Source organism: Temnothorax nylanderi, unplaced genomic scaffold, assembly GCF_030848795.1.
Source record: "Temnothorax nylanderi isolate EJ_2023f unplaced genomic scaffold, tnyl_v1.0 TNYL_tig0462_pilon, whole genome shotgun sequence".
In the NCBI taxonomy this organism is placed as follows: domain Eukaryota; kingdom Metazoa; phylum Arthropoda; class Insecta; order Hymenoptera; family Formicidae; genus Temnothorax; species Temnothorax nylanderi.
In genome coordinates this window covers 59,066-71,874 of record NW_027249524.1, presented here as the reverse complement: position 1 = coordinate 71,874, position 12,809 = coordinate 59,066, and the positions used below count along the sequence as shown (strand labels likewise).

At 36.0% G+C, this 12,809-nt stretch overlaps 1 protein-coding gene across 1 annotated transcript; it reads left to right on the top strand.

Annotated features, from left to right (window-relative positions):
* The first annotated feature begins 4,357 nt into the window (after positions 1–4,357).
* On the top strand, positions 4,358–9,904 carry LOC139783011 (uncharacterized). Its single transcript, XM_071722135.1, has 4 exons — positions 4,358–4,422; positions 6,160–6,170; positions 9,071–9,327; positions 9,434–9,904. Exons 1-4 carry the CDS (start codon positions 4,358–4,360, stop codon positions 9,902–9,904), a joined length of 804 nt encoding a protein of 267 aa, XP_071578236.1.
* Positions 9,905–12,809: the final 2,905 nt, after the last annotated feature.

The window sequence follows — 12,809 nt, the reverse complement described above, 5'->3', positions numbered from 1 at the left end:
ACCTGTAAATATAAAAAAATAATAATAATATATGTAGATATTTAAAATTAGTGCATAAAATTAAAGTATATTACCTCGCGACAAAAACTGAACCAGTCGACAACCGTGTTAGGAGAAACACCAAGTTCTTCCTCGAGATCTTCTTGTCGAGGAGGGCGTAGCATTAGGAAACTCGCTATAATCTTACAAATTGTAGCGAGTTCCAAATTGCTGTTTCCGAACCAAGTGCCTACTTTAGCACTTTTAAAAAAATTACAGCATTTGGAGACACGTTTCTTTTTTGAAGAAGTTGCTGCAGCATATCTTCTTTGACATCGGAACAATAATGTCTCTTTATTAATCGTTAATTCTACACCGCAATTCCCACAATTAATTTTTGATGGCAACACACCGTGTTGAATTAAAAAATCCACTAATTTTTCATGACTTGCCATTAACTGTATAAATTCGAAAAACAGCATTTTTTCTAGATTATTTTTATTACGATATTATTTTGCGTACGGGTGCATACGACCCATATTAGACATATTGTATTGGCGCGCTTCATTTGTTTAAAATTTCGCGATTGTGTTGCTACATTTCGTCGGTATGACAGAGATTTCATAACTTGTCAAGTCGACAAACATGTACTTTTCATATACCAACTATTCTCTGCTTTAACAAATTATTTCTGCTACAGATATTAAGCGTTGAAGTTAATGAAACAGAAATAATTTGTTAAAGCAGAGAATAGTTGGTATATGAAAAGCACATATTTATATAGAAAATCACAACTTCTATAAAGCAGGACATACACACGTGTATGTGTGTGCCCTGGTTTAACAAAAATCACAACTTCTATAAAGCAGGACATACACAACGTGTGTGTGTGTGCCCTGCTTTATTAACGAAAATCACAACTTCTATAAAGCAGGACATACACAACGTGTGTGTGTGCTCTGCTTTATTAACGAAAATCACAACTTCTATAAAGCAGGACATACACACGTGTGTGTGTGTGCCCTGCTTTAACGAAAATCATTAAACAGTTAAATACTTTTAAAGCGCGTTACTAATCTACATAGGTTAGTTGACGCGCTTTAAACACTTAAATACTTTTAAAGCGTCACTAATCTATACGCCGAAAGAATATCATTTCGAATTATGTTACACTTCTGACTTACCAATCAAACAGTTGTCACGTGATCTGCTGCATGCGCGTGCAGCCACTGAGCATGCGCATATGGCTGTAGGGCATGTTCGTAGTCGCTACATGTCGTCGGTATGACAGGAATCATAACCTGATTTCTGTCAACTTTAACGTTTAATATCTCGCGTCGCGGGGCAGACCGCCGCATTTTTCTGCCAGATTCTTTTGTTTCGTGCCAAAATGCGTCGAATGAGCCTATTTTTATTAATTTTTGAGGTGCAGTAGCTATTCTATATAAATACCGATTTTATATATTAGTATACAATAGATAGACCGAATTTGTATTAAAACCATATAAAATAGGGGTAGAATTTTCCGGGGAGTGCTATAGAGTGTATAGTTTTTCGTTATATATTTTCTGGAAACTGATTTTTTTAATTTTTTTAATTTCACCACCCGTAAGAATTAAAAAAATCGTTTTCCAGAAAATAGATAACGAAAAACTACACACTCTATAGCACTTTCCGGAAAATTCTACCCCTATTTTATATACTTGTGGTAAAAATTCGGTCCAATAGTTTTTAAGTTAAAAACCCACAAACATACACCACCCGTAAGGATTTTATATAATAGTATAGAGTATAGATAGATAGTATAGAAAAGCACACATGCAGGTTGATAGAATAAGCAGTATTGCGTGTAGCGAGAGATGGCACAGCAATCGGACAAGGACAGATACCTATAGTTAGACAAGGACAGATATAGACATATAACATAGAAAACAGGACTAGAAATGTTGACATTATCGACATCGAGGAAGTTCGGCTTCGCTATAGGATCCCCTTAACCATGATTGGTTCAGAAGCAACAGTTTGTTAATTCAAGTTCAATTTTGATTTAATAACGATATATTTATTTAATTTACTCTGAAGCATGTATTTCCACCAATAAGGTTCATTCAATAAGTTTTCAAGCCTTTTCTATAGATTAATCATTAAACAGTAAGGATTTATAAGTTTCGCGATGGCGACAGCCAATAGGAGCGTTTTGCGATATTCCTGGTCAAAGAACGAAATCTCAGCCAATAAGAAGCAAGTTCCTTATAAAAGAATGAAATTGAGTTAAAATACGTTTAGACCAGCGCGAATTATTATTTTAACATGTTTTCCATCTAGAAATGTAATTCAGCGTTTGATTTTGTAATTGCGATTAGATTAAGAGCATTTTATAATTTATACTTACCTTACGATACTTACCTGCACGGTGATTGGCCGGGCGATCCCACGATGATCCGGTTACCTGAAAGAAAAGAGAAAGATTAGTAAATTAATTAAAAATAGATTAATACTTACCTGTTGAGTCGTGGGATATCAAATGACTATTTTGTAGTCACTCGGAATAATTCCGAGTGATATTAATTATTTCTACGCGAAGTCGCAGATTTTCAGCGACGACGTCATTGGTTCACGCACGAGGAGTTCGAGTGATAGCCAGATTGACGTCGTCCAATGGGTTATCAGCAAATTAATTCTTTGCTGCTGAGTCCTTACATCGACTCAGCGTGATGTGATTGGAGATTCAAAGTCGGGATCGTGTCGCTGATCACCGAGCGATGCGATTGGTCAAGGGACTTAGACTCTAATGCTAGGTCTACAATGCGAGTCGCAAAGTCGTGAGTCACAAGAATTGACCAATCACAATCGAGTTTGAGGAGAATAATCGACTGTGATTGGTCAATTCTTGCGACTCACGACTTTGCGACTCCCATTGTAGAACCAGCATAAGTCTTAGAGTATAAGGAGCGAGCTTTGAGTGCGTTCGGGGAGCTCGCTATCGCGCTATGAACGTGTACGGTTTTTTTGTTAAGATCCAGTATCTTCACGGTGTCCATGTCCATGTCCGAGCAGTTAGAACGTTTAGCTGCCGTGTTCGAGTCTTTGAATAATTCGTGTCAAACAAGTATATGTGTAACAATATTTCCTTAAACTTCAGATATGAGAAAGATAATTGTTCGCAAGACCAATAGCATTATTATCCATTACATGATCAATTAAATTTAAGTTAAATTATTTTTTTTATAATTATTCATTGATTACAAACACAAAAACAGAGGTCATTGTATAATAGAAGTTACAGATGCAAATTCTATGTAGCCAGAAAGTAAATGATATTCACCTTCTACACAATGAGGAATTTAATGATCTTATAACTTTATGATATGGAGGCGTAAAAATCAGAATGGTGTAGTCAAATTTTTTAAAATATTTTCTCGTGTGCATAGATGCAATTTATATATTGTACAGATTGCATCTATGCACACGAGAAAATATTTAAAAAAATTTGACTTACACCACTCTGGTTTTTACCTCTCCATATATATTAACATCTGCGCAAGAAATAAAAGAGGACTAAAAGTTGTGATGCACATCTTTACATATTTTCATCTTCATCTGCTTGTCTCTTGACTGACGTTCTATTCGGTTTACCTTCCAGATTAGAGGAATGTCCAGAAGGAAAGCTGGTGGAGGGATCCATCCTGTCTAGTAGCATTCCCAAGAACAGAGCAGAAGCTCAGACAAAAAGGTACCCACGACACCACGCATGCAGTCAGCAGCTATTCAAAAGATCTTCACTAAAGTTTTAAAGGATAACCTTATAGTTAGCTATACCGGAGTATATCCCATCGCAGCTTGTCCCTCTATATAGCAAAACTTTTAAGAAAGGACTAAGAAGAAATTTTGTGAGCACGAACAATGGGGGACATGGATGAAAAGAACCTTGATCTAGCTAATATTGACCCACCACAGAGTGCAATTTGGAATGGGATTGCAACAATATTAATAGAACTTGTCGATTTAACTTCATCATCAGAAAGTGAAGATGAACTGAAACATGTTATGCACCTAATTGAAAAGAGGGAGAAGTTGCCAAGGTTGAAAAACTATGTGGAGAATGTTGTGCCTGCTTATAATAATCAACAATTCAAGTCACATTTTAAGTGGGTTGAAAGTTGTGATGTGCACATCATATATTTTCTATCGTGTGAGTTATATGCACCTGAAATATCTAACTTTAGCTGTTTTTTTACATGCATTTATGCATTTACTTACTAAAAAGGTTCATTTGTGCTTCTTGTGTTTTATGGCATAGAATATCTAGAGAGGTACATTCGAGTTTATACTTGCTATTATCGCCCCGAGATTGAAGAGAACACATGCGGGACTGTCTATGATTTCTCCTGAGAAGCAATTTCTTCTTGCAATATGGCGTATGGCAACTCCTGATTCCTACAGGTGAGTGTTGCTTGTGAGTGAAATTGATATTCTTGGGTGTCATAACTGTAGTAGTTCTTGCTTATGATCGCCAACTGGTCTTTTTTTCAGGTCTATATATATGAGAAGCAGGGGCGTCATTACGTTTTTTCGCGAGCCCTGGTCAGCCTGGTGAGGGGGAGGGGGAAGGGGAGGAGGGGCAGATTGAATGTAAACTAATTAAGTAAAAGGTAAAATTGAACAAACAATAAATAAAAATAATTATAATTTATTTCTTATAAATCATTGCAAATGTTTGCATTCTTACGTTATGCCTGCTAATAAAAACATCTAATAATGTATCAATATCTAAATCATCAATTACATCACGGTATATATTGATAATACTACAATCATTTAATCTTTTCTGGAGCATTGTAGAACGCAAGTAACTTTTTAATCGTCGGAGAGTTGAAAAAGAACGCTCATTTGTGCAGGAGGAACCGGGTATCGTCAACAATAGTTTAACTAATTTTGTGTAGGGGAGACCGGGGCAAATCGTGACATTTTTTGGTTTTTAATTTTTTCTGAGATAAGTATTTGAGATAAAAATACGTTTTAGCCGGTTTTTTCATCGTGCAACCTTCTAGTTTTAAAAAAATATTTATTTGTGTCTTTTCATCACATTACTTTTAAAGTAGAACACGAAATGCCTCACTCTGTCTTGTGTCACGAATTGCCCCAATACCGGGGTAAATCGTGACAAGGCACGGGGCAATTCGTGACAATTCTTCTTTCAACGGGTTTCAATATCCGAATTCGTCCTATTTTCATGATTTATATCAAAACGTACACTTACTCACTCAAAAAAGGTTTTTATTAATCAAATTGTACATTAAATGGAATAGGAAGGGCAAAAAATCGTTAGGCTTTGCTTTCGTCGTCTTCCGAACTGCGAGTAACGACCTTTCTCGGGCGTCCACGTCCTCTGCAAGCTGGCTGTTTCTTGGGGGGCTTAATCCTTATATTCTTTTTTTTATTTTGTACTCTTTCGTCATTTTCGTCAACAAGTGCATCGAGTTCATTAGCGTCAGTCAAAATTGCATTTCTCTTTCGTTTTCGTCCTCTTATCGTGACTTTCCTTTCGCCCGCTTTTGGAAACGATCGAAGGGATTGAAGGACCTGAGCGAGGGGGATGTCATCGTCGCTTTCATTTGTGTTTGAGGCCCTTGACACATCATTTTCAGTTGAGGTACCTGGCTGTGGTTGGTCATCTGCATTCCATGCTCGATCAGTGACTTGACCGGGTAAAAAATCGATTTCACCAAAAACGTCAGGATTGAAAGGAAAGATTCCTGCTGCTTTGAATCCGGCCCTGATGTTTGTACTTGTTGTGGCTAAAGGCAAAGAATCGGTGACGATCGAAGGGATGTCATATACCGTCATCGTTTTCCCAGGATTGTTCACGCAATGTGTCACGAATTACCCCAGGCGGTCATGTCACGAAATGCCCCAGCGTCACTTTTTATCTTTCGTGGTCCGAAAAACCCAGACAAGAAATAAATGCATGCAACCTGCGTTACACATGTGTGTGTAAATGCCAGGTGAACAAGTAAAACTTACCGTTTCAAATCTGGAAGCAATTGCTTCGTATTGAATACAAAATATCCGTAGATTCAAAAATTTACTTTTACACGAGGTAAACACTTTTTCCGCCACTGACAACGAAACATAGTAGATACGCACACCGAATTTTGTTGTAATATAGAGGACCATTAGACCCATCTGTGGTCTGTAATACAGGTTTCTACCAACAAATGCATAAAAGTTATCCGCGCGGGAAATTTTTCGTATTGTCACGAATTGCCCCGGTCTCCCCTACTCTGAAAAAATACCACGAACTTCTGGTTTCTCCTGCAGATACATTATTATGTGTTTTAGTTGAAAGCTTGTTATCTCAACAGGTTCTGATACTACTTCTTTTCTCATTTTCGACATTTTTTTATTCGACTTTTGGTTTTTTTAATTCTTTAATCTTTCTCAAATTGTTAAATTTTCTTTTGAACGATTCATCTTTATTTATGCAGCGTAAAAATAATTCACGTTCATTTAAAAGTCTTCCGCCATCTAATTCTACGTTTTTCGCATCAGTATTATAGAACTGTATAATTTCCTGAACATTTATATCGCCAGTACCTGTAACGAAGTTTTCAAAATTATTTAACAATTTCATTGTTTCATTTTCAAACCTACTATTCAACGACATCAAAGCCTAATCAATAATTTCGTAATAAGTTTTTTTTGTAATAATCCTGTGCACTTGAAAATATGTGACTTTGGCTACCAGAATCTATGCGTTTTGGAACGTTTCGTAGACGCTTTAAGACAGGCTCTTCTATACCATGGACCTTAGCAGCTTGTGTCGTTTCACTCCAAATCTTATTAAATTTTTTCTCATCTCTCATTTGTTGAATATTATCTTTTACAAAGTGAACACTTGCGTGAGATTCGTTAACGCACAGCTCTTTTTTCTGAAGTTCAGCATTTAAAATTTCGATTTGTTCAAAAACTTCAATTATGACTGTTAATATAAAATAAAATTCAAATGAGAGCAATCTTCGCAAAAATCCCTGAGCTTTGGATGATATAGAAGAATCAAGTTCTCGGTCGGTAGACTTAGTATCAAAATAATTTATAGTAGTTACGTAATTTTCGAAAATTGATTTCAAAGATTTGATTCGTACAGTCCACCTAAAATATTAAAAAAAATTGAATCAGTTAAGCAAAATTTAAGAAATAAAATTGGTACTAATGCAGAGTATCTGTTTAAATTGTGTTAGAAATACACGAACACGTACCTCGTTGGACAAAATGCAGATAGAAGAGGAGTATCTTCAGCTTTAATCTCTTTGAATTCAGCAAAATTTGATAATTATATCGCCAGTAAGTGAAGAAATTCGCTTGGGTATACTTAATTCGACCCAACTGGCCAACTTTATTCAAAAAAACGCTACGTTTCGACCTCGGGTTTAGGTCCTTTTCAAGCGTCACATATACAAAATTGTTAATTAGTTAGGCATAATGCCTGCTACACCACATCTAAAAACTAATAAATAAAACATTACGACATGTAACATGTATAGTCAACAATTAATTAATATAAATTGAGCGCTTACACAATTTTTTCGTTGAGAGTTACAATGTATAAAAGGACGTTGACGAGCCATATTCGGTCGTTCAATCGTCAAATAAACTTGTCATCTTTAACTGATAAATCTTCGTTAACGATTCGCATGCAGATAGAGACTTGCTCCAATCTTGTAATGTCTGAAGTTTCATATATCATCAACGAATAATATTTAGCTGACATTATTTCATCTAAATTTTTTTTTCTGATTTCATCTGCAAATAAACTAATAATTTCGTTCACAATAGTGTTATGCAGCCATTTATGGCCATCTCGGTTCATCCAAGACTTCAGTTCTGGAATATCTTCACATCGTAGCATTAAAAATTGTTGTAAATTAGAGTTTTTATCTTCATGCCCTCGCAAAGCCAGTCCTTGCTTTGCTAAAAGCATTATAGTTGTAAATATTTTATGAAGAGCAACACGATTGTCTATCATTTTTTTTTGTTTTCTTCTTGATAAGTGTTCTAATACATTTGGTTTTTTAGTTTCTAATGTTAATATTACATCGCTTTTATGTAGTTCACTAGACTGATGACTGCTGAAAGTTGAAGTAGCGTTTTGCCACTTATGAAAACCGTCTTCTACAAAAGCTTTCTTAGAAACATTACAATTTCTGGAGGTAGGAAGAGGCAATTTGTTTCTTACAGCTTCGCAACAGATAAAACAAAAAATGGAACGTTTTGTCTCGTCATAAACTATCCAAGTATAATCTTTCTTCCAATTTGCAAATGATTTAGCGCTAACTGTAAAATAAAAAAGTACATGTATTAAATGTGCTACATTCCGAAAATATAAATACCTTTGAATTTAAACATATTGTATGTAAATATAGTATCAAACATATGTATATATTTACGAAATAAGCGGATCTATTTTTCATAATATAATAATATAAAAGTATAGGTTAGTTCTGCTTCTGAATTTTCTTGATTCGGGTTAGATAATAACTTACAGAAGGCATTCTTTGTTGTTAGTTTTGTAAGTTGAGGTCGTTGAAGATCGCTATTTAAGCTATTTTCTTGACTAGATGCACCTGTTTTCTCCGACACTTTTAGAGCTCGACTAGAAGATGTATTGTCTTGAATAGGTTCAGGTATAATAGCTTGCGACTGGCATTCTGGTACCCTCGAGTTCGAAGGGTCTTTCGGGGCTTTCCCCTTTATAACGTATTTGTCCATTGTATCATAGCTCGCTTACTCAATACTCACACATAGACACGCTCATAGACATGCACATAGACACGCTCATGATGTATTCTTACATCATGGATACGCTCGCGGCTCGAGTCGTGCAGTGATCTGCACACGCACGCGCAGACCGGCCGCAGCTATAATTTCAACGGCGCGAATTTGAAAAAACTTTTTGTAAATAAAATTAAAAACATTTTTTTTCCGGGAAAAATTATTTTACTTGTAAATTCGAGACATGGAATTCCATGCTTAGACTACAGTGAGGCCTGGTTTTGACCATGGCCACCAGGGCGGTAATGACGCGCCTGAGAGAAGTTTGACGTCAGTCGAGCTACTGCTCTCACTACCACACGAAGAGTGATAAAGACTCTGTATAATTTGGCACCAGCTGTTATCAAATGGCCATCAGGCAACAATGTCAACGAAGTTTCGACTGGATTCAAAGTTAGTAGTGGTTTCCCGAAAGTTATTGGTGCTATAGACGGTACTCATATAAACATTCCAGCTCCTCGTGTTCAACCAGCATCATATGTGAATCGTAAAGGACACTATTCCATTCAACTGCAGGTATGTCATATTTATTCGGACATGCAAGTATGACAGCTCATTGCGCGTGCTTATACTAATGTAAGTTCTATCTGTACCAATGTAATACATTGTTTCTGATTTTTAGGCAGTGTGTAACCATAAAGCACATTTTATCCATTGCTTTGCAGGATATCCAGGGTCTGTGCATGAGAAATTTCCTAATGACTGTCACATCCTCGGAGACGCTGCATATAAACTACACCAAAATGTCATTGTTCCTTGTAGTGACAATGGACATCTTACTCCTAGACAGAAAAACTTCAACTTCTGTCATTCCTCAGCCAGAATAGCAATTGAAAGGGCTTTTGGACTCATAAAGACAAGATTCCGGAGTATAAGGACTGTTCTTGCAATGGATAGAACTGATTTAATCCCAATGTTTATAATCGCATGTTGTGTGATGCACAATATTTGCCTATCAAGAGGGGATGAGATGGACCTTGAAGCAATTGATGAGGCAGGAGACAATTTTGTTCAAGATGCTGCACCACCTGAACGGACAGGTATTACTAAAAGGGACTTAATTTGTGAGACACTTCCTATGCGGAATATTTAGTGCACATAGCTTTTTTTGTTTTCCTAAGACATGTATTCCAATTCTCGTTATCTTCTATCTAAATATTTGTAATAATTAATGCCTTTTTGAGGGTTTTAATTAATAGCATGATTTAATTGTCGAGATATTCTTACTGTATAGCGTTTTATGTCAGATGTAAAGGGATTAGTTAAGAGATAACATTGTATGTTTGAAAGTTGTTTCACGTCATTGTCTATAATTTACACAACATATAATATTGTATTTTTACACACTGTATATAAATAAAGTTTTGAGCTTCAATACGTGTATTTTTATTGCGTCTTGCTTATCAACGTCTCAATAAAATTTTTTTATTACAATACTTATAATGACAAAATGTTTAATCACAACTGTTATATATTATGTATATAACACTTATCTTTGGAAACAAATATAACTTAAATACTGATTATAAATACTAATTTTGAGTATCATTACAGTATCACAAAAATGACTCCTGAGCAGTATCATCACAGAAATAAGTTTTTCACAGTATCATCACAGAAATTACTCCTGCGCAGATCATCACAGGAATAACAGGAATAGCATGGTTTCATCTTACTTAGACTGTAACAAAAAATCAAATTTATTATATAAAATCTAACTTTAGAAGTCTGAAAATAGGAATTAAAGGTTAATAAAACTTATAATCATGAGAATATTACTTGTAATTTATCAACGAGCTTATCTAAAGCATTTAAAACTTTAGTCCGCTGATCCAGTGCTGCTGATAGCGCTTAATTTTGTTTTCTTCTGCTATCCTTCGACTTTCCAGAATGGCTTCTCCAATGCTCTTTCTCCTGCGTGAACTTAAAGAGCCAGAATCAACAGAGATGTCATACTTGTCAAGTGAAGATATGTCACTATTCTCACTATCTATGTAAACTGAACTGGAGGAGGCCAAAGCAACTGGATTCATGAAAGGTTTATCTCCTAACAGAGATTCCATCAACTCAGTGTACAGCCAGGATCGGGGATTATTTCCTGATTTAGAATTGTGACCTGTGATGGATTTGAATGTCCTCTTCATTCCATTAAATTTGCTTTGGCACTGTGGGCCAGTGACATCGTGTCCATGGCGACATAGAGCACTACTGATCGACTCCCACACTCGCTTTTGTGACATTTTGCCTATAAAATCAAATAAAATCTGTAAGAAAGCTATAATGAGGATCATGTACTGATCATTGTAATGAATAACATATCATTCTTACCTGATACGACATCTTCCTCTCGCTTCCGATATTCCTCAATGAGGAGAAGAACGGCTTGATGTGACCATTTAAAGATTGAATCTTGTTCCAATACAGGAGTTTCCAATACAGTAGTCTCCAATATAGGAGTCTCTAATACAAAAGTTTCGGTATCAAAAGTTGATTCCGTTGACACTATGGAGCTTGATAAATCTGGCTCTCCTTGGCACTTCTTTAACGAAGCCAAAAGTTTAGAAGCAAAAACTTTATCTGAAAAGTACAAAGAAACAAGGAGTATTAATAAAAGAATGGAAACGTAACGTATTTATCAAGAAGCTGATATTACTGCACTAGCATCATTCATTTGGCGCGCAACATAACCTCCCATTACTTACTGATTTGTACTTTGCGCGCATCCGTGCGTGAGAGACACGTCGTATATTTCTCACCGCCTTCAGAATCTTCTATGGTTACTAGCACATACCCAGTAAGAAGGCTAATGTCAATTCGATGTCAAAACGACGTCAATATCCTCGATATCATGTCAACGGGTGCTTTACATCTAACAGAGATCGAAATTGTCGACTTTTCGATATATAATGGAAATGATAAATTATAAGTAGAGGATAGTTTATTTCTCTCTAAAATCAAACAAATGCTTTTTTAATCTTGTAATTTTCGATTTTTGTTTAAAGTCAAAATAAGGTCGAAATATTGAAATTTTCGACTTTTCGCGTCATCGATAAAGAAGTTAATCGACAACAGCGCCATCATTGTATCATGTTACGTCATCCGACCGGCGATTGTCGAGCCGCTCGACTCGAGCGCTATATCGCACGCGCTGTCTTGGGTCATTTTGCCTAATGACGAGAACATTTCACGTGCGATTCGAAGAGAATTTCCTGTAATTCTGTACAGACTTTTTTGTTCGTTTGACTCGTCTATAATTATATTTGTGTTTGTGTGCACTTCTATGACGGAAGTTATAATAGAGAAGACAAAATAATACAAGATTTTGCATTAATTGGCCATCATGGACCATACGGAACGTCCTGTAAGTATACTCGATCATAATATGAGAAAGATGTTGCCTTTTTCTAATAACTCAATCTAAAGGAAAGTATAATCGCGTAGATCACTTTTGTATATTTAGCAGACAAATTCAATATTTCTTATTTTTTATTATTGCAATCTCGTTTGGGCAAATTCTATTCTTACAGGTTAGGAAATAATAGTTTATTTATAAATAATGAAAATTAATAATTGAGTATATAATTATTTTTTAAATTATAAAAATATATATTCCTAAATTTAATCAAACGATTCCCAAACAATTGCAATAATAGAAAGTAAGAAATATTGTTGTGCCGCCGCCTTGAATTGGAGATCAGGGCCGGCACCTAGTTCTTTGGATCCGCCGATTAGAGGGAGAGAGGACACTGGCGATATTTAGTTAGCAGTCACGTTTAATAAAAGATAGTTTTATTAATACACTTGTGGATATTCACTACCCTGACTTGCGGGTTACAATTAACGTTTCGTTGACTCGCGGTACGCGCTCTGTTCTTAGATTGCCCGCCGTTCCTTGGAAGGGCGGGCTTTTTATCACCTCGGTATTTGCTGACCTAGCAGTCAGCGGATTTTGACTTCGCGACGGCCTAACGGGTAGGTGATGTCCGACCTGCCCATAT